Source organism: Mustelus asterias, chromosome 18, assembly GCF_964213995.1.
Source record: "Mustelus asterias chromosome 18, sMusAst1.hap1.1, whole genome shotgun sequence".
Lineage (NCBI taxonomy): Eukaryota > Metazoa > Chordata > Chondrichthyes > Carcharhiniformes > Triakidae > Mustelus > Mustelus asterias.
In genome coordinates this window covers 53,829,557-53,857,288 of record NC_135818.1, presented here as the reverse complement: position 1 = coordinate 53,857,288, position 27,732 = coordinate 53,829,557, and the positions used below count along the sequence as shown (strand labels likewise).

Genomic DNA, 27,732 nt, shown 5'->3' with positions numbered 1-27,732 from the left:
TACATCCCAATCTATTTCTAATTTTAAGATAACATGCAGCTTAGGTTAATTATGAAAAAAGTAAAGGCTACTTTTAGTTTGTTATAAATTAAGCTGGGAAATATACTGTCAGTACTCATTATATCCACCATGTTGTTCCATTTTAGATAATAAAAATTTTTTACCTTCAAATTCCTGATTGTTAGTGGATATTTTAGACCTAGAACAAAAAAAGAATCTCTCTAATCAAAGTATCAGAATAATTGGCTATTTTGGCTCATTAATACTGCTGAACTTCATGTGTATGATTCTTACATAAGTTTGTAAGTTTTTAAGTAGTAAAACTTACAAAGAACAGTTGTGCATTGGAAAGAAACATATCAACTCAAAATAGCTTTAGCACATGCTGTGTCGCAAGTTATACTGATAATCAAGTTAAATGTAAATCATTCGAATTGCATAGGATTGTGAAGCAAAGCTCAAGACTATTTCAAATTTAAATTTGGTGATATTAATCTCACGAAGAATAAGAATAGTTATGGAATATTTTACTTTCTAAAAAATATTCATCGTCTGATTTTATTTTTCACTTCTGGACATCCAGTACTTCTGGGTCAAGTATTGTACAGAATAGATGCAGACTTAGTTTGCTGTACTTCATCCCATTATTAAACCCACAAAGAACAACACTCCCAACTGGAATAGCTTGTTTTCCTTCCCACCCAAATTTCTACAACAGACAACCACTAAGACTGCAAATTTTGGAAATATCTTGTGTGCAGTTTCATGTCATCATTAGGTTAAGTCTTGGCAAGTGCTAACATGAGCAATTTAATTTCATCACCTCCCACTTATCTTTGACCTTCTATTTTGCTCCACTCTCTCAACAGTCTAAAATCCATCAACTTTCTAACTCTTTCCAGCTCTGACAAAGAGTCATATGGCTTTAAAATATTAACGCTGTTTCTCTCACAGATGCTGCCAGACCTGCTGAGTTTTTCCAGTATTTTGTCAAGCACAGTATGCTAACTCACTTGCCTATTTATCTAAAATGTTGCCACATATTTATGAAGTATTATAAACTTCCATTTGCATCTGATATTTTATATTTTCATGTTGCATACAATACCTACTTCGTAAATAAACAGGGGCAAGTCTTCCAGCCTGCAGTGCTGCTCAAGTTGGGGGGGGGGGGGGGGGGAGAAGAGGGAGGGCGCGGAAGGTGGTGGCAATTGGAAGGCCGGCAATGGAGGGGTGGGGGACAGTGTGCATGTGCTGATCTCCCCACTGACAGATTGTAGGGCGATTGGGGCTAACCGTGGGAAGCAATCGGAAGGCCGGCGATGCAAAGGGGGGGGGGTGTTGAGAGACACCTGCACATATGCCCATCTCCCCACTAATAGATCGGCACACGTGCAATGGCCCGTTGACCACTATGCTGCTGGCCTCTCGAGTGGGCTGAGAATCCCCCCCTCCCCATCAGCGTGAATCCCCCTGTGCCACTGGAGATTCATTCAACTAATTACGCCCAAAGAAACAGGCAGGAAAATCTCCTGTTTTCCCGCCCATTGGGCATTTAAGTATTTTTCTGGGAGAATTGCCCCCATGTACTCCAGTTAGACTATGAAAGCAACCATTCTGTCAGAGTCACTTCACAGCTATAAACCATAGTGAGATGATGTAAATTCTCTAAAGGCACAGAAACATGAATCATCAATTTGACTTTATTCCAGGTCTTTGGAGGCCGGTAGTGAGCTTAAATGTTGATCACCAAATTGACTAAGCTCTAGCTCACCCGTACGATGTTTAGGCAGTGCTGACCCCATATGGGTCTCCCTTGAATATTAAGACAAAAAGTCACAAACACTACTTTTAATCAACTAACATTCATTAGATCATACACGTGTTAAGCATTGTCATCAGTACAACTTTTGTTGAGCACATTGCAACTTGTAATTTGTGAAAATGATTCTCCTTTATAAATGTGGTGTTGGAATCATCAAGGTTCCCCTGGTGATATTTCAGTGTACATTACTATTTTACTGACTTTTGAGAGGAAATTCAAATTAGCAAACTCTACCACCTAGAAAAACAAGGGCAGTAGACTCATGGGAACATCACCAGCTGCAAGTTACACACCATCCTGACTTGGAATTGCATTGCCATTCCTTCACTGTTGCAGGGTCAAAATACAAGCAATGTGGGTGTATCTACACAACATGGATTGCAGCAGTTAAAGGCAGCGGCTTACCACCACCCAAAGATGTTTAGGGATGGCCAAATGAGGCCATGCCAGCAATGCTTACATCACAGGAATATTTTAAAAAAACAGAAATTTTGGTTGGTCCTTACCATCTGTGCTGCCTGCAGGACTTTCCTTAGTTATTTGAAAGTCAGTTGCTTCAAACTGCGTTTTAATAGTTCCACCCATTTCACAAAAATCTTCTGCATACGAGAGGGCTACCTCTCTCCAATCCACAATGCCTGTGTTTGGAGAATCCAAAGCCATCAAACCCTACATTGCAAAGTAGAAGAAAACGTTATGCATGAAAATTCAATTTTTAAAAAAAAATCTTTTGTTCTGCTAGCATATCTTATTCCTGAGCTTTCCAATAGCTTTACTCCTTTAGAATTTTATTTGTTTGAGGTTGTAAATCATAGGTTAATATTTAATACAACTAAGAAAGCTAAATTTGAAATTCAGCCAATCAAAATTTTACATTCAAGGAAAACAAATACTTAACAAGCTTAGGTTGATTTTAAGTATAATTAAAAGTAGATACAATTTTCAAAAGACTATAGATCAATGATAAACATTTCTGTAATTTGAGTAACCTTTAGAAAAAGGCATTTCTTAGAATCTTAGAGGTTTACAGCAGGGAAACAGGCCCTTTGGCCCAACTTGGCCACGCCGCCCAGTTTTTACCATTAAGCTAGTCCCAACTGCCCACATTTGGTCCATATCCCTCTATACCAATCTTACCCATGTAACTGTCTAAATGCTTTTTAAAAGACAAAATTATACCCGCCTGTACTTCTACCTCTGGTAGCTCGTTCCAAACACTCACCACCCTTTGTGAAAAAATTGCCCCTCTGGACTCTTTTGTATCTCTCCCCTCTCACCTTGAAACTATGCCGTCTAGTTTTAGACTCCCCTACCTTTGGGAAAAGATGTTGATTATCTAGCTGATCTATGCCCCTCATTATTTTATAGACCTCTATATGATCACCCCCAAGCCTCCTACGCTCCAGGGAAAAAGCCTCTCCTTATAACTCAAACCATCAAGTCCTGGTAGCATCCTCGTAAATCTTTTCTGCACTCTTTCTAGTTTAATAATATCCTTTCTACAATAGGGTGACCAGAACTGTACACAATATTCCAAATGTGGCCTTACTAAGGTCTTGTACAACTTCTACAAGACGTCCCAACTCCTGTATTCAATGTTCTGACCAATGAAACCAAGCATGCCGAATGCCTTCTTCACCACTCTGTCCAGCTGTGACTCCATTTTCAAGGAGCTATGAACCTTTACCCCTAGATCTCTTTGTTCTATAACTCTCCCCAACGCCCTACCATTAACTTAGTAAGTCCTGCCCTGGTTCGATCTACCAAAATACATCACCTCACATTTATCTAAATTAAATTCCATCTGCCATTCATCAGCCCACTGGCCCAATTGATCAAGATCCCATTGCAATCCTAGATAACCTTTTTCACTGTCCACTATGCCACCAATCTTGGTATCATCTGCAAACTCAGGAACCATGCCTCCTAAATTCTCATCCAAATCATTAATATAAATGACAAATAACAGTGGACCCAGCACCGATCCCTGAGGCACACCGCTGGTCACAGGTTTCCAGTTTGAAAAACAACCCTCGACAACCATCTCTGTCATCAAGCCAATTTTGTATCCAATTGGCTACCTCACCCTGGATCCCATGAGATTTAATCTCATGCAACAACCTACCATGTGGTACCCTGTCAAAGGCCTTGCTAAAGTCCATGTAGACAACGTCAACTGCACTGCCCTCCTCAGCCATCTTGGTTACCCCTTCAAAAAACTCAATCAACTTGGTGATACATGATTTTCCACTCACAAAGCCATGCTGACTGCCCCTAATCAGTCCTTACCTCTCTAAATGCCTCTCGATCCTGTCTCTCAGAATACCTTCTTACAACTCACCCACTACAGAAGTTAGGCACATTGGCTTGTAGTTTGCATGCCTTTCCCTGCAGCCCTTTTTAAACAAAGGCACAACATTTGCCACCCTCCAATCTTCAGGCACCTCATCTGCGGCTGTCAATGATTCAAATATCTCTGCTAGGTGGCCTGCAATTTCCTCCCTAGCCTCTCACAACATCCTTCATATTTTTAACCTTTGATATCAAGTGCAATGCACACATTATGCAATATCCTTTTCATATACATAACTGTATTTATCTATGGTTTATATTTTGATGTAAAGCCAAGAATTAAAATTCCAAAAATGAACCTTCTCCTAAATACATTTTTACCTTATTGTATCGAAATACTTTAAAAGGAGCAAAAACAAAATAAGTGCTACTCAACACATTTTAAGTACTAGTATTCCTTTAATGGCCCAGTTGCAAAAGGCTGCGTAACTGAGTCATACAAACAAAATTGTTGCACAGTCTAAGGCGAGTTAGCTAATCTGATCCATGGTAATAGTTGGGGCACTGTAGTTCCAACAGCATCCTACAATAGGGAACACTGAAAATAAGTCAGGTGTTCACACCTATTGATAAACAGTCACCTTGCTGAAAAGCACACGTGGACACTGGGAGAAAGGGTTTGACCATAATACTATTAAAAGAAAGCCTCCACCATCATTATTTAGCCACATATGGAAAATGGCCACTTGGGCGAATGGTCGGAAGGTGCTCACTCCCCTGGAACAGTACATTGGCAAAAACCTGTACATTTCAGGAATTCAAAAAGTTTGGAAGAGGAAGATACATTTAGAACACTTTACCCTACAATAGGGCTCTCGCTTGTGGATTTCTTTTGCATCAATAAGGCTTAGACCTGGGACATTATTCTGTTGTCCACGTTTATACAATGCCTTCAGTCTTGGGATTTCTTCTTGCTCGACAGCAACAATAAGCTTTAACAAAAAAAAATAAGATTTGTCAATCAAGTATGATATCTGGATTGATCAAACCTACAAATTGAACTGCCAACTGACTGAAAGGTTCAGTGGTTGAAGTATTCAGTCTATGCAGTTAATTTCCTATATTTAATGGAACACAATACAAGTTAATTCACAATAGTTCATTTTGTATTTTCTGTATAAAATTTGCCAGTAGATTTCAATTAGAATTTTGCCAAACCTTCTGGGAATCTATTGCAGGGTTCATTACTCTTTGGATGAGAACAATTTCCTATTCGTCCCAAAACTCCTTTTAATAACTTAAACTAGTAACTCCTGATTCTATTTTCAGTTTTTCCTTGCATTTATAAAAGCTCAAGGTTCTATGGCCTTTCCACACAATCGGAATCTCTGACTCAGGATCAGCTTTAGGTCATAAAATCTGGAACTCCTCATCCAACAGCACAAGGGAGTATCTTCATCACGTGCCCCTCGTCAATAATGCCCACAACCCATGACTGATAAAAACAATCTCTTCTCTACTTGAATGTCTCACTTGTGTTCTGGGGCAGAACACCAGCAACTCTGAAAGTGTAGGGGGTTGTAAAATGCAATGCCTGGCCTGCTCGCCACCTGTCCACACCCTACCATTAACTGAGTAAGTCCTGCCCTGGTTCGATCTACCAAAATACATCACCTCGCATTTATCCAAGTTAAACTCCAGCTGCCATTCACCAGCCCACTGGCTCAATTGATCAAGATCCCATTGCAATCCTAGATAACCTTCACTGTCTACTATGCCACCAATCTTGGTATCATTGTCTCCCATTTTATGGAGGGCAGTGGTGACTTAAATGCCTCATCCGGCCCCTGTCACTAATTCAGGCAGGGGGAGACCTAGGGCAAACAGAAAGCCTGGCAGCTTTAGTTGCATGGGCTGGTGTCAAGCAAACAGGGTTCCTCCTTTTGGGGGTCTCCTGTGTTCATTAGAAGCATTATACCCCCCACTTCTCAAACACAACTTCCCAACCCTCTCATTCCCATCACTGGGAGACTGCCAGACATCCCCGAATACCCTGAACTTGCCCTTGGTGAGACCTCCTTTCGCTCCTCTTTTTTAGGGATTGGCTGTAGTTCCAGCAGTGGTCACCACTCGAACCTGGTGCTGCAAGAAGTACAGAGCTGTTGGCCATCCGATTATCCTGCCTTAAGAGCATTGCCAGCCATTCTTCCCAGATTGGGGGGGGAGGGGGGGGGGGGAATTGTGGAAATCTCACCCTAGCCAATTAATGTCCTGCCAAATGTTAAATGGCTCTGAGGCAGCTGGTACCAATGGGGTACTTTCTCCACTGATTCAATGTGTGACAGGGAGGGAAATCCCCACCACCTGAAAATTTCTGGCCTTAGTGGTAAAATAACTGTAAAGATCTTGTCTGAATGGTCTGACTAGAGAACTGCTCAGTTTGATTATAAATTTCCCTGACTTATATTTCACTGTTTGACTACAACATTCAATGTGTCTTATTGGTGGCAGCTTTGTATTGATTGGAAGTTCTGACTGTCAAGTGTACTGAAACTCCAGATCTTTAAGTTCCTTAACAGCTAATTACATTTTTCAGGGGGCATGTCATGGTCATTATTCACCTTTGTCTGTATTAAACTTAATTTTGTATTGTTCTTCCCACTTACATATTTTGAGCATTATTTTGTAATTTCAAAACCCCAAATTCTTACTTCAGCATGATCTGAAAAAAATCAATTTTTAAATTACATTTAAAAAAAAATAGAAACAGTAAGAGCGCCAGGTGGTGCACAGGCCCAACTTACCCCATCCCAACCTAATCCTTTGAACAAGTGTCTGTTGTTTTTTGCCCTTCAGCCAATTTCTTAACCACAGAATCGTAGATTAGAATCCCTACAGTTCAGAAGGAAGTCATTCAGCCCGTTGAGTCTGTACCGACTCTCTGACAGAGTATCCGTCTTTCCCTGTAACTCCACACATTTACCATAGCTAATTATTCTAACTTGCAGATCTTGGGACACTAAGGGGCAATTTAGCATGGCCAATCCACCTAACCTGCACATCCTTGGATTGTGGGAGGAAACCGGAGCATCCAGAGGAAAATCATGCAGACACGGAAAAACAGGCAAACTCCACACAGTCGCCCAAGGCTGGACAAACCTGGGTGTCTGGCACTATGAGGCAGCAGTGCTAACCACTGTGCCACCATGCCCAAGGCTTATCCTCAACTGCCACACCTTTGATCTTAACTAATAGTAATTACTGTGAAATTTTCCATAAAGTTTCTGGAAGTTCAGGTACAATGTGTCATATGGTTCATCACATCCACCTAGGATAAGACTTACTCAAAGAAGTCAAAGAGATTGAACAGGCAACTTTAATAGGAGTGGAGTCATTTATTGACTCCATGTTCAATTTAACACACAAGTGTACACATTGCATTGAAAAACCTGATCCTGTGGAAATTCCAAGAAAGATGTTCAAATTTACCTGCAATGTTTGTTCCACTACAGGTGGAATGGCAATAGGCATTTCCAGAATTAATAGTATTACCGTTTGTCTGTCACACAATGAATCATGCTCATTGTAAGAGTAATTACTATTCTATATTGAGGGCATTGACAAAACAAAAGAACAGCTCTGGTCACTGGTCATCCTGCTAAAAAGCTCAATCTGACACCCATACTGGCTTTTGTACAGTTTTCTTACATTGTTTTTACTGATATTTATTTTTCATCTTTCCAAATGCTCTTCCTGTTCTTGGGTTGCTCTTCGCCCAATATTCTTTCACCTCCTCAGCCCATTGTAGGATTGCTTGAAGCCCATTTTCACTTCTTGGCCTGCACTCTGCCTCCTCTCGTTTTCTAGGTCTCATACGCAACTATGAGCACTGGTAGTACTCCATGTCTGTTCCATTTCTCCCCTGCAAAAAGATATTTTTTCTGCATACCAATGAACAGGCCAATGACAGACTCATCTGAAGCCTATTTTCAAGTTGCTGTTTGTTATTAGTGCTGTTCTCTACAGCCAGATACAAACAGAAATGAGCATGCATGAGGACACTCGGAAGCTGGACATGGGCACAAGAAAAAGAGGGGCTTCAGGTGAGCAGAAAGGAGTGTAAGGGAATAGGCATGAAAAGAGGTTGAGTGACATACAGAAACAAACAAAAGGAAATTGTTTTACAAAAAATATACTGAAAACAATGCCATTTAGGCGAGCAATATCAAAGATCTACTATTATCTTATTAAAAATCTTGTGAATGCACATTCAGCCTACTTTATCTCCTAATAAGACTCTTGTATTCCAAAACCTAACTCTAAAAATTCTCTATTCAAATAGTTGTATCTGATGAGATATATCACCAGTGTGCTCCTTTACTAAATTGACCACGACAACTTTCTTATTACTGACATTTATATTTACCTCAATAAGTTTTTAAACAAGATTAGAAAATTAAGAATTCCAATGTGAATAAATGTGATGGAACTATCTTTTGCATCTTTTAAAACTTTAGCAAAGCTTTTGTGTGAAGGCCTCCAATTCTCTCAAAAAGCTGGGTTATGACAAGACATTCTACTTTAACAAGTTGCTGAGTTCCAGCTCAAAAAGTACAATCATATCTGCACTTGCAGAATTTTCCAACAATGTCTTGTATTTATGTAGCACCTTTAATATAATAAAACATTCCAAGGTGCTTCACAGGGGCTTTATAAAAACACATCTGACACCATGGAATTATTAGGACAGGAGACCAAAAGCTTTGTCAAAGAGATAGGTTTGAAAGGAGCATCTTAAAGGAGGAGAGGGGGGTTTAGAAAGGGAAATCCAGACTTTAGGGACTATGTAACTGAAGGCATGGCCACCACTGATGAAGTTCAGGAGTCCAGAATGAGGAGGAATGCAGAGATCTCAAGAAAGTTGTGTGACTGGATGAGATAGGGAGTTTATGGTGTTATACTCTAACAGGAGTTGAAAGGTAGAAGAGAAGGTTCCCTTGATCTGTGTGCATGAGAGATATTTTCACTTTGAAAACACTTAAAGAAACTACAAATTGAATTTTCATAACTTTAAGTTTATTTATTGTCACAGGTCGGTTTACATTAACACTGCAATGAAGTTACTGTGAAAATCCCCTATTCGCCACACTCTGACACCTGTTCAGGTACACTGAGGGAGAATTTAGCATAGGCAATGCACCTAACCAGCATGTCTTTCGGACTGTGGGAGGAAACTGGAGCACCTGGAGAAATCCACGCAGATACAGGGAGAACGTGCAGACTCCACACAAACAGTGACCCAAGTTGGAAATCGAACCTGGGTGCCTGGTGCTGTGAGGCAGCAGTGCTAGCCACTGTGCCACCGTGCCGTCTTATTTCAGGCGCATAATAAATTTATATAAATACATCACAACTGTGCTTTTGTCATGAACTCCTCCTTAAAAAAAAAGTAGAAGCAGCATGTGTAATAGATGTTGTGAATTATTTGTTGATAGCTGAATAAAATTAAGACTTTCTAGAAAATGGACTGTCTTAAGTCAGTCATTTTTCTTGCTTGTACAGATTCCGTTGAAAGAACTTTGCTGAATCATTTGAGTTTTTATTTTAAACACATGAAAATTTGGAATCAACACTTAGAAAAAAATAATTGTATGTAAATGTGTGTTTATTATAGGTTTTAATGGTATAGAAAACTCACAGTGAGCACATAAACTTATTTCTGATGCACACTGGACTGCTCATCAGAAAACTGCACCCACAGTCTTCAATTTTCTGTGTCAACATATAAACATATAGCCATTGTTGGTGGGTTATATACATAAACATGAAAAAAATAGGCGTATGCTGTAGGAAGTAAATATGCTGGGTTCCATAACTAACAAATATTCTAATTTAGTAACAGCAAGAGTTAGAGTGTTTCATTTTTCAAGGTAAAATTTTGGTATTTCAAATTAAACTTCTCAAAAATAGTACAAGTAATTTGTAGACACATTCATATAGTCACTGCAAGCAATAGAAAAGAAGAAATGTAATGAACATGCATATAGCAATAGGAATACTTACTTTGCCACATCTTTTGTAAGGGATATCCTTCTTCACACAATAAGCATAGCTTAGTTCAGCACCCCGCACACACAGTTTGGCCTTCAAAGAGCCAGGAGTATAATAAATTCCACTGTGAATTACCCCACTATTGTGCCCACTCTGGTGGAAAGCTGAGCACGGGGATAAATAATAATTATTAAATTTATTAAACTACTGTAGTATTAATGAACATTAATTTTATGATATTGTTTTATATATTAGGTAACAATACTGGCCCTACTCTTTGCATTGGCACATTAAAAACTAAGTAAACTTGGGCCATTTGGTGGCAGAGTGCACTCATACTCAAAATCACTTCCCTCATGCAATGATTATCTTGCCATCGACATTTACCCAATTACCTCCAAACATTTCACTATTGTGTTCTACCTGTGGAAAAATTACTCCATCTTCACATCTCTGGCTCTCCACTCATCATCTGAGCAGGCAGAGGTGGATAGCAAGTTGGTTTGTAATGATACGTTCCCTAACTGGAAGAGTTTGGTGATATGATGGTGGCTTGCAAAGATCAAGGTGTTGAGAGTCAGCTTTTTTAAAAAGGAATTAGGGGTTATGATTTTCTTTTGGTGGGGGTAGAGGAGAGGGAAAAAAAAAAGAGATAGAACAGTTGATGCCTTTACTGACCTACTCACTTAGAGCACCAACGTTTGTCTCAAATCTGAGAGCCACAGGCTTGGTTGCACATAGTATGTAAGAAGTCATTACCATCTCCCACTCATCCACTCAACGCATTCCCTCACTCCAGCCAAATATTACAAAATAGCTTAAGGCTGAAATTTATGGCACAGGACACGCTTTACAAGTTGGTAATTTGTCTAGTTCAGCATTTTTAAAGCAGGGCGTACCCAGTTCTTTTTCCTTTTCTAGTAGGATGTAGCTCAATTTAGGATGCCGTTGTATAAGCTCTCTGGCAGATGCCAGTCCAACAATTCCTCCTCCAACAATGGCCACATCATAAGAACTAGGAAAGAGAAATGCAATTAAAAATCATACAAGTCCAAACTTATTTAAACTCAAGTCCCTGTGTGTAATATGATATAGTAAGAGTTTTAACAACACTAGGTAATGGTACGCTCCCAAACTCTTACAACTCTTACTGTGTTTACCCCAGTCCAACGCCAGCATCTCCACATCATGTAATATGATATCACAGAAGATTTTGTTTGAAGCAAATATTACAACAATTTTGTTTTTAGAACATAGAACATTACAGCACAGAACAGGCCCTTCGGCCCACGATGTTGTGCCGACCTTCATCTGAAACCAAGATCAAGCTATCCCACTCCCTACCATCCTGGTGTGCTCCGTGTGCCTATCCAATAACCGCTTAAATGTTCCTAAAGTGTCTGACTCCACTATCACTGCAGGCAGTCCATTCCACACCCCAACCACTCTCTGCGTGAAGAACCTACCTCTGATATCCTTCCTATATCTCCCACCATGAACCCTATAGTTATGCCCCCTTGTAATAGCTCCATCCACCCGAGGAAATAGTCTTTGAACGTTCACTCGATCTATCCCCTTCATCATTTTATAAACCTCTATTAAGTCTCCCCTCAATCTCCTCCGCTCCAGAGAGAACAGCCCCAGCTCCCTCAACCTTTCCTCATAAGACCGACACTCCAAACCAGGCAGCATCCTGGTAAATCTCCTCTGCACTCTTTCCAGCGCTTCCACATCCTTCTTATAGTGAGGTGACCAGAACTGCACGCAATATTCCAAATGCGGTCTCACCAAGGTCCTGTACAGTTGAAGCATAACCCCACGGCTCTTAAACTCCAACCCCCTGTTAATAAAAGCTAACACACTATATGCCTTCTTCACAGCTCTATCCACTTGAGTGGCAACCTTTAGAGATCTGTGGATATGGACCCCAAGATCTCTCTGTTCCTCCACAGTCGTCAGAACCCTACCTTTGACCCTGTAATCCACATTTAAATTAGTCCTACCAAAATGAATCACCTCACATTTATCAGGGTTAAACTCCATTTGCCATTTTTCAGCCCAGCTTTCATGAACCATCCACCTGCAAGTGTACACAAGACACCTTTGTTGAACCCCAATTGGCAAGTTCTGGTAAATGATTCCCAATTTCTCCCAGATGTAGAAGTAATTGTTGAGGATTTTATTTAAAATTAAACCTTTTTGTAATTCAATTTCTAAAACAAGAGCAAAATACTGCAGATGGTGAAAAACAAAAAAAAAATCCCTCTCTCCCATTGTATACCTTCTTCTAGTCTGAAAAACAGCTGTGCACAAGAGTCAGGTGGAATTTCCTCCATTTGCACCCAGATACATATAAATGGGGTGCAAAGCAAATACAGAAAAAAGATCAAGGGAAATTTGGGCGCAAGTGTGCTGTGGACATAATTATACTATGTGTGCATTCCTTGTTTTTTTTTTACCATCTATTTACTGCTGCTCCTTGAATGCTTCAGCCAATTACAATGGCTCAGCGTCAATCGTGTTTCAGTTGGTGACACTCTTGCCTCTGAGACACGAGATTCTAGTGCCAATCCAGGGCTTGAGCATAAACATCAAGGCTGACAGTGCAGTGCAAGGCTGAGGGAGCACTACATTGATGGGAGAGCCACCTTTTTGATCAGATGGTAGACCAAGAACTCAGATCCATTCAGGTGGATATAAATTCCTCAGCACAATTGCTAAGAGAGTTATCCTGGGTGCCCTGGCCGATGCTTTTCCCTCAATCAACATCACAAAAACAGGTTATCTGGTCTTTATCATATTGCTGGTTAAGAGAGTTTGCTGTGCATAAATTGGTTGCTACATTTACTACACAACATTGACTGCACTTCAAAATACTTATTTGGCCATTATGTATTTTCATATAACTGGTGATCATGAAAAGTGTGATATAACTGCAAGCAACTTGTTTCTCCCCTCGCCCCTTTACTGGGCGAGTAAATTAAGCCCAGAACATTAGATGCAGAAGGAAACAAAACCATGTTTCTGATATTTTGCTATTTAACAGATTTTTAAAAGAACTATTAAAACTTGCAAAATATTTTATATTTGACTGTATTTTAATGGTATCAGTGGAATCACATTTTATTTTAATTATTTTGTGGGATGAGTGTGCCACTGGCAAGGCCAGCATTTATTGCTCACCCCTAATTGCCCATGAGGTGGTGGTGGTGAGCTGTCTTCTTGAACTGAAAGTTGGAAACTGTTGTTGGGAAGGGGGTTCAACGTTTTTAACTCAGCAGCAGTGAAGGAATATAGGTCCAGATCAGAATGATAGTTCCATGTCAGGACAGTGTGCACCTTGGAGGGGAACTTTCAGGTGACGGTGTTCCGATGCATCTGCAGCCTTCATCTTTCAAGATGATAGAGGCCACAGGTTTGGAAGATGCCGTCAAAGGAGCTTGGTGAGTTGATACATTATATCTTCTATCATGGTAGATACTGCCATCACTGTGTGCCTGTGAAGAAGGGAGTGAATGTTTAAGGTGAACGGAAGCTGTTCAAGCAGGCCGCTTTGTCCTGGATGGCGTTGAACCTTTTGACTGTTGCTGGAGCTGCACTCATCCAGATGGGACATATTCTTTCACGTTCCTGACTCGTCCCTTGTAGATGGTAGACTGCTATCATAATTGTATGATCTTAAACCAATGGGTCTGATGTAGGAGTCATAAAAAGCTCGAAGGATCAATTTTCATTCTTTCCCCCATGTGGGATAATACATCTAGGATAACAATTGCCCAAACTATGATCTGTCACTCTCTCAAAACTCAAGGCAAATTCAAGTCACTGGGTCAGTAATATATCTGGGATAAACGCAAAATACTGCAGATGCTGGAATCTGAAACAAAAACAGAAAAATGCTGGAAAATCTCAGCAGGTCGGACAGCATCTATTGGCTCGTTGGCTCTATTCGCTCTCCACAGATGCCGTTAGACCTGCTGAGATTTTCCAGCATTTTTCTCTTTTTGTTTCAGTAATATATCTGTTGCGTCTCTGTATCGGTCTACTTGCCAAGGGTGAAGTGAAAATTCTGGAATTATAGCTTTTAAAGGCATTAGTTAAACTTCAGCTGGATTATTGTGTACAGTTCTGGGCACCACGCTATAGGGAGGATGTGGACACATTGGAGAGAAAGTAAAAGGGGTTTACAAGAATGATTCCAGGCATGAGAAACTTCAGTTATGAGGATAGATTGGAGAGGTTGGGTTTGTTCTCCTCGAAGAGAAGAAGGCTAAGAGGAGAGTTCATAGACATGTTCAAAATCATGAAGGGGTTGGACAGAGTAGCACTGTGGTTGGCACTTCTCCTTCACAGCGCCAGGGACCTGGGTTTGATTCAGAGCTTGGGTCACTGTCTGTGTGGAGTTTGCATGTTCTCCCCATGTCTGTGTGGGTTTCCTCTGGGTGCTCCGATTTCTTCCCACATTTGGAAAGATGTGCTGGTTAGGTGCATTGTCCCGAACAGGCACCGAACTGTGGTGACTAGAGGAATTTTACAGTAACTTCATTGCAGTGTTAATGGAAGCCTTACTTTGACTAATAAATAAACTTGAATAGATAGGGAGAAACTGTTCCCTCATAAAAGGATCAAGAATAAGAGGGCACAGATTCACACAATGAGTGGTTCAGGTCTGGAATACACTGCCCGAAAGTGTGGTGGAGGCAGGTTCATTCGAGGCATTAAGAGGATATTAGATGATTATTGGAATAGGAACAATGTGCAGAGTTATGGGGAAAAGGCAAGGGAATGACACTAAGCCAGTGGTGGGCAACTCGTGGCCCAGGGGCCACATGCGACCCATCTGGATTCTGAGTGCAGCCCATGAAACATTGACCAGAATTTTACTGTCCCACCTGCCATCAGAATCAGAGCATAGGAACTAGGAACTGAAGTAGGCAAATTCAGCCCTTTAAGCCTCCTCCGACATTCAATCAGATCATGGCTGATCTCTCCCTGGTCTCAAATCCACCTCCCCACCTGTTCCCCATATCCCTCTTCCCTTTTTTATTAGAAATATGTCTATCTCCCTCTTGAAACTATTCAATGATTCAGACTCCACTGTGCTGTGGGGCAATGAGTTCCACAAATTCACCACCCTCTGAGAGAAGTAATTCTTTCTCATCTCAGTTTTAAATCGACCTCTCAACCTATACCTGTGACCTCTTGTTCTAGATTATCCCACAAGAGGAAACATTTGGTCTATGTTTATTTTCTCAATCTCTTTTAGAATGTTATATAGCTCGATCAGATCCCCTCTCATCCTTCTAAACTTCAGCAAGTACAAGCCCAAATTGTTTAATCTCTCCTCATATTTCAAGTCCTTAATCTCCAGAATCGATCTGGTGAACCTCCTCTGAACTGCCTCCAATGCCTCCACATCCTTCTGCAAATAAGGAGACCAAAACTGGACACAATACTCCAGATGTGGTCTCACCAACACCCTATACAATTGCAACGACACTTTTCTACTTTTATATTCCAGTCCTTTGGCAATAAATGGCAACATCCCATTTGCCTTTTTTATTATGTGCTACACCTGCATACCGACTTTCTGCGACTCATGAACATAGACACCCAGATCCCTCTGCACAGATGCATTTTGAATCTGCTTTTCATTTAGGTAATAATTTGCCTATTTTTCTGCCAAAATGGATAACTTCGCTTATCCACATTAAACTCGGGTGGCATAGTGGTTAGCACTGTTGCCTCATAGCGCCAGGGATCCAGGTTCGATTCCTGGCTTGGGTTACTGTGTGGAGTTTGCACGTTCTCACCATGTCTATGTGGGTTACCTCCGGGTACTCCGGTTTCCTCCCACAGTCCAAAGATGTGCAGTTTCAGTGCATTGGCTATGCTAAATTGCCCCTTAATGTCCCGGGATGCATAGGTTAGAGGGATTAGTGGGGATAGGGCCTGGTTAGGATTGGTGTCGGTGCAGACTCGATGGGCTGAATGGCCTCTTTCTGCACTGTAAGGATTCTATGATTCCATCTGCCAAATCTCCTAGCCTATCTATATCTGTCTGTATTTTGCTATGTTACACTCTGTCCCGCTTGCAGATCATTTATATAGATTGTAAACAGTTGACGTCCAAGGACTGACCCCTGCGGCACCCCACTAGTTACATTTCGCCAGCTGGAGAAGGACCCATTTATCCTGACCCTCTGCTTTCTGTCAGTCAGCCAATCCAATCTAATACTCTACTCCCAATCCCCTAAAATCTCACCTTCTGAATCAGTCTTTTATGCGGCACCTTGTCAAACACCTTCTGGAAGTCTAGATATACCACATCCATAGGTTCCCCACTATCCACATTGCTGGCTATGTCCTCAAAGAACTCAAGCAAGTTTGTCAAGCATGACTTTCCCTTCATAAAACCATGTTGACAATGGTGGATTGAGCCTCGTCTTTCCAAGCTGCACGGTGGCACAGTGGTTAGCACTGCTGCCTCACAGCGCCAGGGACCAGGATTCGATTCCCGGTTTGGATCAGTGTGTGTGGAGTTTGCACGTTCTCCCCGTGTCTGTGAGAGTTTCCTCCGGGTGCACTGGTTTCCTCCCACAGACTGAAAGACGTGCTGTTTAGGTGCATTAACGCGAACAGGCGCTGGAATGTGGCGACTAGGGGAATTTCACAGTAACTTCATTGCGGTGTTATTGCAAGCCTTACTTGTGACTAATAAATAAACTTTCAAATGCTCAGTCATCTCCTCCTTAATGACTGATTCCAGGAACTTCCCAACCACAGAGGTAAAGCTAACTGGCCTACGGTTTCCTGCTTTTTGTCTCTCTCCCTTTTTGAATAAGGGTGTCACATTAGTAGGCAAGGGACACACCATGGAAAGGTCCGTTGACCTCAGGCAGGATTTTACAGTTTCAGGACGTGCGAGGCCGTAAAGCTCTGCCATTTTGTTGACCATTACCCACATGTAGGGTTGCCACCACATTCCTTTGATTTCTGTCCAATTAGCTTTTTCCTACTGGTGTGACTGTAGTAATATGCAAGGGCACGTGAAGTGAGGTGCAAGCTGATAGCACACAGCTCTCAGAGTCAGGGTTGTGTACATTCTCTGCATCCAAAGTGTATATATTTATTTTGCTTTTACTATTTGAAGATGATAATTTTATTAATTTTTAAATGATTAAACATTTTCTATAACCCAATGAAATAGTCACTGTTATTCAATGTGTTTGGTCTTATTCATCGCATCATGGTTAAAGTTACGGTTAATTTATTAGTCACAAGTAGGTTTACGTTAACACTGCAATAAAGATACTGTGAAAATCCCCTAGTCACAACACTCCACCACCTGTTCAGGTAGACTAAGGGAGAATTTAGCATGGCCAATACATCTAACCCTAAGTGAACAAGTCTGATTTCAATCTTGTGGCCCACTGAAATGCAGGCCATTCACTAAGCCTGGGCTGCCCAGCACTGCACTAAGCCACCTGGTGCCGACATGATGGGCCAAATGGTTTCCCTCTGCACCGTAACAATTCTGTGATTTCACCCAGGAATATTACTGCAGAAAGTTAATATGGACACACACCAAGGTCACAGAGATAGGGGTAGTACTCCCTTTCTATAAGTTAACCTGCCCTCCTCCTCGCAACTAATAATTCATTCTATCAGGATTCGCCTAACAACCTCAAAACAAACGCCCACGTGAGAGGACATGCAGCTTCAGCCCTGCCAACTCCAGCACTGAGAGAAAACCAAATTACAGCGGATGTTTGAATCTGAAACATAAACAGAAAATGCTTTAAAAAAAATCCCAGCAGGTCTGACAGCATCTGTGGAGGGAGGATGGAGCCAACGCTCTCTTGACAGATGCTGTCAGACCTGCTGGGATTCTCCAGCATTTTATGTTTTTGTTTAACTCCACTCCTCACCTGTACTTCCTTCGCACCAGATAATCCGCTTGAAACCCACTGAATCGCTTGATGAGCAGCGACGCTGCGCGACCAAACCCAACGGAAGTGACCATCACTGTTAAAACTCAACCCAACAGCCGCCCAACCGGTACCGCCTTTCACCTTTAACCCCGGCCTTCGGGTAGGTACACCTCCGCTCGGTTCACAACCTGGCGCCTGCGCGGTTGATAGCCTGATGCCGGCGCACAGGCCTGATGGCGGCGCTTGCGCAGTTGATAGCCTGACGCCAGCGCACAAGCCTGATGCCGGCGCCTGCGCGGTTGATAGCCTGACGCCGGCGCACAAGCCTGATGCCGGCGCCTGCGCGGTTGATAGCCTGATGCCGGCGCACAGGCCTGATGCCGGCGCTTGCGCAGTTGATAGCCTGACGCCGGCGCACAAGCCTGATGCCGGCGCCTGCGCAGTTGATAGCCTGACGCCGGCGCACAAGCCTGATGCCGGCGCCTGCGCGGTTGATAGCCCAATCCCGGCCCACAAGCCTGATGGCGGCGCCTGCGCAATGGATGAGCGCTTTGCCTTTAGTGTCGGTGGGCGGAACCAGAATGAAGGTTGCAGGGCCTTCACTAAACTTGATTATCATTCCAGTACCTGTTGTGGCTTTGTGGCCGGCAGAAAAGAGCGAAATCCAGCAGTAAAGATTAATTCCAGATTTGCATTTTGGAGATGACTGAACCATATGTGAACCCACTGCGCAGTCCATTTAACTGAGGCCTGTTTCTCTAATACCTGGTTCAGGTGAAGCAAGTCTGGTCATAGGAAGCAGTGTGAGCATGAGTCTGGTCTCTCCCTCTCGCAGATAATTCAAGAAGCTTGTCTTTGGCAGTTACAAGCACAAACTGTGATCCCTCTCATTATAGAACAGTTGAAAATTTGGCTGTTTTAATTCGTATATATTTCTTGTAGCTTCAGAAAACCTATCAAGATGCTGTTTTCAAAGTCAACGGGATCCATTAGGACTCTGCGGATCATGCACGCTTATGTTGGCCGCAGGAGTTTTTGGGGATGGTTGAATGCTGTTTTCAACAAGTAAGGTTAAAAGATAATTTACCGGTTTAAATATTTGGCTAATGTCTATAACAACGGTGCATTTTCTTTTAAATAGTGTGGATTATGATCGTATAAAGACTGTTGGTCCAGACAGGGCAGCATCAGAGTGGTTGCTTCGTTGTGGTGCTAGTGTGCGTTACAAAGGTTTGGATAAGTGGCAAAAAGATTACAATCACCTACCTACTGGCCCATTGGAAAAATTCAAAATTGAAGGAATTGATGCTACAGAATCATGCATTATGCACAAAGGATTTGACTACCTGGGTACAGTATTAGATTATTTTCAGTATTAGTTTATTTCTGTAACATTTTGATCAAAAACTCTAATAACTTTGACTTACAGAAGGTAAGACTCAACATATAAAACTTATTGTCTGCACATACTTCCATTATAAATATATCTACAATTATAATTGCCCCAAATAATAGATAATACAGTACACCATTGCTAGGTGGGTGTGACAAGTTATATATAGTTTCTAGTATATGGATATAGGAATTTACAATGAAATTATAAAATAAGACATAATGCATAACTTTAACTTTGAATTATAATTATAAAAACTAACCTAATTAACTCCTCCCCTCTAACAGTATTCAGCATACCTTCTCTATGTATGATATGTTTTGTCTGTATAGCATGCAAGAAACAATACTTTTCACTGTTTACTAATACATGTGACAATAATAAATCAAATCAGCTAAAATGTACACTTGGTTTTTGTGTAACATCATGACACATTGGGAAACCAAAAGAATCATGATTAACTTCATGCTTGTTTTTATTCTATTCATTTAAAAGAAGAATGGGGTTTAAATATTTAACTCTTGATTGTACCATTATGGGAGCTGGTGTGGGGCTGTTGTGTTTAAAAGATTTCAGAAATGTTGATATCTGCAGAACCATGAGTTAATAACTGTTTTCTAATCTATTTAATTTACAGGATTACCTTTAATAGCCAGAATGTTGTTAAGAGTCAACAATCTTATGTAGACATGGTATTGCCACCTCTTTGTAGGTCGCAGCTTTGCTTGGTTTCTCCAACCCTTGGTTGGTACAAGCAGTACTGTGGTTACCTCTTACATTTTAAATTTGGTTTTCGGTAGGCTGATTTTAGCCTAATTTAAAGAATAGTTTTGGCTTTCACTTTGGGAAATGTTATGAATGGACTGATCAAACTGGACAGGTACAAGGCAGAAACAATTCAACCATATAAACAAGGCAGATTAAAGGGCAGTTAGGGAACTGGATTATATCATGCCATGGTATGATGAGCCTCTGGTGACACAATTGCCATTGCAATCTGAATTTTTTGAAATGCTGTACAAGCCACTTTTAGAGCAAACTATGCACTTGCCTTTAACTAAGTTCCTCAAAATGGGTCCTTGAATATTGAAAGAAGATTGCCCATATAACTTTATGCTCATCATAGCCCTTCTGAATGCGATGATGTGCTTTTAATTATTTGTTTCTAATTTTTGCATCTCTGATTTTGTTTCATCTTTTATATATTCTGAAAATTTATATAATTAAATGTTTTGCATCTAGCAGGCCTTTGTCAATTGAGCCTTTCAAAAGCATGACACCTCAGCACATAGAACGTACATAGGGCAAAACTAGCTAACTGACTGAAATGATAACTTCACTGTTGAATCAACTGATTAAACAATATTTAAATAACATCCCAGGCATTTCACAAGAGTGTTATAAAACGAACAAAGAACAGTACAGCACAGGAAACAGGCCCTTCGGCCCTCCAAGCCTGTGTCACTCCTTGGTCCTTGGCCCAACTAAATGGGCGGCACGGTAGCACAGTGGTTAGCACTGCTGCTTCACAGCTCCAGGGACCTGGGTTCGATTCCCGGCTTGGGTCACTGTCTGTGTGGAGTTTGCACATTCTCCTCGTGTCTGCGTGGGTTTCCTCCGGGTGCTCCGGTTTCCTCCCACAGTCCAAAGATATGCGGGTTAGGTTGATTGGTCATGCTAAAATTGCCCATTAGTGTCCTGAGATGTGTAGGTTAGAGGGATGAGTGGGTAAAATATGTAGGGATATGGGGATAGGGTCTGGGTGGGGTTGTGGTCGGTGCAGACTCGATGGGCCGAAGGGCCTCTTTCTGCACTGTAGTCTGTCTGTCTGTCTGTCTGTCTGTCTGTCTGTCTGTCTATCTTCCCTCCATTCCCAGGCTGCTCATGTGACTATCCAGGTAAGTCGTAAACGATGTCAGCGTGTCTGCCTTCACCACCCTACTTGGCAGCGCATTCCAAGCCCCCACCACCCTCTATGCAAAAAACATCCCTCTAATATCTGAGTTATTCTTCGCCCCTCTCACCTTGAACCTGTGACCCCTCGTGATCGTCACTTCTGATCTGGGAAAAAGCTCCCCACCATTCCCCCTATCTATCCCCTTCATAATCTTGTACACCTCTATTAGATCTCCCCTCATTCTCTGTCTTTCCAGGGAGAACAACCCCAGTTTACCCAATCTCTCCTCATAGCTAAGACCCTCCATACCAGGCAACATCCTGGTAAACCTTCTCTGCACTGTCTCTAACGCCTCCACGTCCTTCTGGTAGTGCGGCGACCAGAACTGGACGCAGTACTCCAAATGTGGCCTAACCAGCATTCTATACAGCTGCATCATCAGACTCCAGCTTTTATACTCTATACCCCGTCTTATAAAGGCAAGCATACCATATGCCTTCTTCACCACCTTCTCCAGCTGTGTTGCCACCTTCAAGGATTTGTGGACTTGCACACCTAGGTCCCTCTGTGTTTCTATACTCTTGATGACGCTACCATTTATTGTATAACCCCTCCCTACATTATTTCTTCCAAAATGCATCACTTCGCATTTATCCGGATTAAATTCGATCTGCCACCTCTCTGCCCAATTTTTCAGCCTATCTATATCCTGCTGTGTTGCCCGACAATGCTCATCGCTATCCGCAAGTCCAGCCATCTTCGTGTCATCCGCAAACTTGCTGATAACACCAGTTACACCTTCTTCCAAATCTTTTATTTATATATATATATATAGCAGAGGTCCCAGTACAGAGCCCTGCGGAACACCACTGGTCACAGACCTCCAGCTGGAAAAAGACCCTTCGACCGCTACCCTCTGTCTCCTATGGCCAAGCCAGTTCTCCACCCATCTAGCCTCTTCTCCTTGTATCCCATGAGCCTTAACCTTCCTAACCAACCTGCCATGTGGGACTTTGTCAAATGCCTTACTGAAATCCATATAGATGACATCCACGGCCCTTCCTTCGTCAACCGTTTTTGTCACTTCCTCAAAAAACTCCACCAAATTTGTAAGGCACGACCTCCCTCTTACAAAACCATGCTGTCTGTCACTAATGAGATTGTTCCGTTCTAAATGCACATACATGCTGTCTCTAAGAATCCTCTCCAACAACTTCCCTACCACGGACGTCAAGCTCACCGGCCTATAATTTCCTGGGTTACCCTTGCTACCCTTCTTAAACAATGGGACCACATTCGCTATCCTCCAATCCTCAGGGACCTCACCTGTGTCCAAAGAAGCGACAAAAATTTCCGTCAGAGGCCCAGCAATTATATCTCTCGTCTCCCTGAGCAGTCTAGGATAGATGCCATCAGGCCCTGGGGCTTTGTCAGTTTTAATGTTCCCTAAAAAACCTAACACTTCCTCCCTTGTAATGGAGATTTTCTCTAATGGGTCAACACCTCCCTCCGAGACACTCCCGGTTAACACGTCCCTCTCCTTCGTGAATACCGATGCAAAGTATTCATTTAGGATCTCCCCTATTCCCTTGGGTTCTAAGCATAATTCCCCTCCTTTGTCCCCGAGAGGTCCGAAAATTAGACACTGAGCCAGGTAAGGTGATATTTGGCAGATGGTCAAAAACTTGGTCAAAGACATGAGTTTAAAAGAGCAGTTTAAAGATGAAAGAGATCGAGAGGCAGAGAGGTGTTGGAAGGGTGCTTGGGACCTAGGTACAGCCACCAATGGTGGAACAGAAAAAAATGGGAGATGATCAAAAACCCAGATTTATGTGAACACAGATCTTAGAGGGTTGTGAGGCTCGAGAAGATTTCGGAGATAGGGAGGGGAGCGGTGAGACCATTGAGGAATTTCAAGACAAGAATGAGAATTTTAAAATTTGAGGCGTTGCTTGACTGGGAGCCAGTACAGGTCAGCGAGTACAGAGGTGCTAGCAGAACAGGTGTTGTGGCGAGTAAAGACATGGACACCAGAGTTTGGGTGATGAAGTTTACAGAGGTGGCAATATAGAAGACAGGCCAGCAATGTGTGGGATTAACCAAGTATAGCGATAACAAAAGCATGAATGAATGGCCCTGAATGTTTCTATAACCCACTCCACATTCAGTAGGGTGCTCCCAGAGGCCTGTTGCCTCATAATACAAGAATTTACAAGTTCCAGCTTCTCCCCTGCCTTGAGTACCATCAGAGGCCAGCAATCATTTTATATACTTACATAAGTGAAAGGTTATTAATAATATTGTATACCTGATATTTAAAATTAAATCTTGTGAAAATATTGTTTTAAATATAAAGATATTTGTTTAGAGATGAGTTAATGACTTTTTGTAAGATTTCTCATTTGTACATTTTGTTGAAGATCATCTGGAACATGTCAAAGAAATTAAATTCCAGAGGTGTATATACATTGAAGATGTATGTCTTGAGAGACTTTGCAAAATAGAAAATTTGCAAAAGAGCCTTAAAGGGCTGGAAATAATTTCTTGTGGAAATGTCACAGACCGGGGAATCATAAGTCTTCATCTTCTCAAGTAAGTATTCTTGGGGAGAAATAAGGTACAGTACTGTGAAAATAGTAGCAACATTAACAGTTGTATGTACTTGCATCATGTCTTCATAGCAAGACTGTTTATAGCAGCTAGCTAATGAAATTACAGTACTTCTTGGTGTGGAGTTAAACAATGAGTCAACAACACTTGGAGTAAGAATTGTTTTTGTTCATCAACATGCTAGATCATGCTTAACCGTGAATCCATTACAGTATTCAAACAGTAAGTTCTAGTTACTGTAGGGTAACAAAGTTTGCGGATGACACAAAGATGAGTGGGAAAGCAAATTGCGTGGAAGACACAGAGTCTGCAGAGAGATTTGGATAGGTTAAGTGAGTGGGCAAGGATCTGGCAGATGGAGTATAACGTTGGTGTGAGGTTATCCACTTTGGAAGGAATAATAGTAAAATGGACTATTATTTAAACGGTGAAAAATTACAACATGCTACTGTGCCGAGGGACCTGGGGGTCCTTGTGCATGAATCACAAAAACTCAGTTTGCAGGTGCAGCAGGCAATCAAGAAGGCAAATGGAATGTTGGCCTTTATCGCGAGAGGGATGGAGTATAAAAGCAGGGAGGTCATGCTGCAACTGTACAGGGTACTGGTGAGGCCACACCTAGAGTACTGTGTACAATTTTGGTCCCCTTATTTAAGAAAGGATATATTAGCTTTGGAGAGGGTACAGAGAAGGTTCACCAGGTTGATTCCGGAGATGAGGGGGTTAGCTTATGAGGAGAGATTGAGTAAACTGGGCCTGTACTCATTGGAGTTTAGAAGGTTGAGGGGGGGATCTTATAGAGACATACAAGATAATGAAGGGGCTAAACAGGGTAGAAGCAGCGAGGTTATTTCCACTTACAATGGAAACAAGAACTAGGGGGCATAGCCTCAAAATATGGGGGAGTCAATTTAGAACAGAGTTGAGGCGGAACTACTTCTCCCAGAGGGTAGTGAATCTTTGGCATTCTCTGCCCAATGAAGCAGTAGAGGCTACCTCGTTAAATGTGTTTAAGTCACACATAATTCCCTTAATGGTTAAAAATCTAAGGGTTTTGGGGAGCGGGCGAGTAAGTGGAACTGACACCACTATCAGATCAGCCATGATCTTATTGAATGGCGGAGCAGGCTTGAGGGGCTAGATGGCCTACTCCTGCTCCTATTTCTTATATTTTTATGTTCTTAAATTCTGATTGAAGTACATGGAAATGCTACTAACCCACCTCCAACCAGCCGCAATCTCCAAAAACAAAACTTCCAACAGTATCAACTTCCATTTATGTAGCACTTTTAATGATTATGAACATCACAAAGTGCTTCATAGGGGTGTGAAGTGTAAATGTCCAAGCTAAAGAGGGCAAAGTTAGGAAGAGTGACCAAAGCTTGGTCAGAGAACTGGAGTTTATAAGGAGGTTCTTAAAGGATGAGAGGGCATAGAAAGTGGAGATCTTAGGTTCCGGATAACTGAAGACATTGCATTCAATAGTGAGGCAAAGGCTATGTATTTAAAAAAGTGTTAGAGCAATGGAGAGTTTGTGAGAGGAGGTTACAGAGCTTGGGAGGGCAAAACCATTCAGAGATTTAAACCAACAAGGGATTTATAACTAATGATTGGTGTAATTAAAAATAAAAATCATCATGGAATGTGAACATTGCATACCCACTTACTTCAGTTCCTGCTCCATATTTAGGTGAAAATCCTGCCTGTGGTCTCGATTCCTTGCACTGACTTAGTCAAAATGGCAGATACTCATCTGCATTAGATTTAAGCCATCTTAACCATTCGTTAAATGGAAAATCCTAAGTGAATCAATCCTGTACATCTCCAAGTGGAAATGAAATGTGTGGGGGGAAAAAAAAGAGGCCACTTAGATTTTGTTAAAGAAAAGAACACCGGCTATAATAGGGGTCATTTATTTCCGCCATCCCTGAAAAAAATCCAAGTTTTGGAGTAAATTAGAGCATGGTGCAACTGAATCTATAACATGGCCACACACCAGTTGTATTTAAAATACCACAGGGTTGAGATCTGTTAATGGTAGTTGTTGAGTAATGTATATATGTTGTACCTTGGGTGTTGTCAGGTACAACAGTGGGGCTGGTATTCACACCTCTACAAGCAAACATTTTGGGTTTATATTGACGTTTATCCCAATCACAGTTAATCATGTGCTCATCCTGCTTCCATATCTTGTCACCATCTGTCCACTCTTAGACTTTGACATGATTTCTGCTTCAGTCACTACTCTGATGAGGCATTTCATAACCTCTGTGCATCTGAAGTGCATTGAAATTTTGGTGATGCATGGATGTTGGGAAGGGTGTAAATTTAGTGTGGGAATTCTCGTGCAATCCCAACTAAATATACAAATGAGTTATAATCTATTAGTTACATCATGAAAATGCTATTTAGGTGTTTTGATGTGATGTACAATTTTAACGCTAACGTTTTTGTTTTGAGGTGCAATGAAATGTTTAAATGCCATTTTTTTTATCTGCACAGTGTAAAATCTTGTTTTCCTCATTTTACTGCAGAAACTTAGAACAATTGTTTCTAAGTGATCTTCCTGGCATGGAAGAAAAAGAAAAAACTCTTCAGGTTTTACGAAAAGCTCTACCTGCCTGTGAGATTAAAGTTGATCTTGAGTGAAGCTACAATTTGGAAATTTATGTATAGTCCAAATAAAATGCCACTTTGCAAATAGCAGGATGGATGCGGGGTTGATGACATCCGATTACATGAAATTATCTGCTTTTTAACAAAAGCTCATGCTTCTGCATTATTTAAAAAATGAGATTGTTTTAGCCACAAGTATGTTCACTAAAACTGCCCAAAGTGTTTAAACTCATGTGTGAAGTTGGATTTGAGCCTCCAAATTAGGGTGCTGTTGCATTCTCATCGTCCTGACACCTGGCTAATAAAACATCCATGAATCAAGATTGTAAAAGTTGCAATAGTGTTTGAAGTACATAAATTATAAATTCTGAAAATGTTCAAGTGTTAATGCTTTACATTTTTGTAGTATGAAACAAAAACCTTTCTTCCTCTGCTCGCCATGACATCAAAATACCTTGGTTACAGACATGCATACAGTTACCAGGCAACTGCATTATTTTATCACTTCATTTGCAATTTGACTTTTTATTAATAATTATTAAGTACAGCATTCTGATATGGAGCAGCATACACTTGTTGCTGTTATATATAGATAAACTGGATGTGTAAGTTATTCCACTACTAACACGATCATAAACAGAAAATGCTGGAAAATCTCAGCACGGCTGTCAGCATCTTTGACGAAGAGTCGTCCAGACTTGAAACGTTAGCTGTGTTCTCTCTCCACAGATGCTGACAGCCGTGCTGAGATTCTCCAGCATTTTCTGTCATTGTTTCAGATTCCAGCATCCACAGTCATTTGCTTTTAACTAACAGATTCATGATTTAATACGAGAGATTTTAAAATCAATACAAGATACCATAAGTATTGCAGATTTTGTAATCTATATGTAGGTTTCAATTGTAGCTAGTCAAAACCGTATATATTTACAAACGTAAATAATGTAATACCTCTAAGTTTTAAGCCAAAATTTTTACACAAGTTACTTTTAGTATTCACATCTACTGCAAGGTTTTTTTCCCCCAGATGTCTGATTTAAATGTGCTACATAAACTTTTTTGCTAAAATCTTGTTAGGTTATCAGATTTTGTGTATTTTGTAAAACAAAAAATG

At 41.3% G+C, this 27,732-nt stretch overlaps 2 protein-coding genes across 6 annotated transcripts in view; one reads left to right on the top strand and one right to left on the bottom strand.

The window, feature by feature from the left end:
- l2hgdh (L-2-hydroxyglutarate dehydrogenase) overlaps window positions 1-18,324 on the bottom strand; it is a 34,710-nt gene extending 16,386 nt beyond the window's left edge. Inside the window, exons 1-6 of one of the 4 annotated variants that reach the window (XM_078233959.1) lie at window positions 18,100-18,324; window positions 11,068-11,183; window positions 10,181-10,332; window positions 4,978-5,109; window positions 2,332-2,494; window positions 165-199 (exon numbers count right to left, since the gene is read on the bottom strand). In XM_078233959.1, coding sequence (XP_078090085.1) covers window positions 165-199; window positions 2,332-2,494; window positions 4,978-5,109; window positions 10,181-10,332; window positions 11,068-11,183; window positions 18,100-18,194 — 693 coding nt within the window. In that variant the 5' untranslated portion in view covers window positions 18,195-18,324. The remainder of the gene's footprint in view (window positions 1-164; window positions 200-2,331; window positions 2,495-4,977; window positions 5,110-10,180; window positions 10,333-11,067; window positions 11,184-18,099) is intronic. The other 3 variants (XM_078233960.1, XM_078233961.1, XM_078233963.1) reach the window with 3 other exon arrangements.
- Window positions 18,325-18,609: 285 nt separating this feature from the next.
- dmac2l (distal membrane arm assembly component 2 like) lies at window positions 18,610-27,682 on the top strand. Of its 2 annotated transcripts, XR_013500038.1 has the most exons (5): window positions 18,610-19,167; window positions 19,244-19,452; window positions 23,813-23,984; window positions 26,537-27,165; window positions 27,377-27,682. XR_013500038.1 is itself a non-coding variant. In XM_078233955.1 (4 exons), the coding sequence occupies exons 1-4, from the start codon at window positions 19,064-19,066 to the stop codon at window positions 26,649-26,651; spliced, it is 600 nt and encodes a 199-aa protein (XP_078090081.1). In that variant the 5' UTR covers window positions 18,610-19,063; the 3' UTR covers window positions 26,652-27,682. The 2 variants fall into 2 exon arrangements, 1 of the variants encoding a protein (XP_078090081.1); XM_078233955.1 differs by having other exon boundaries at window positions 26,537-27,682.
- Window positions 27,683-27,732: the final 50 nt, after the last annotated feature.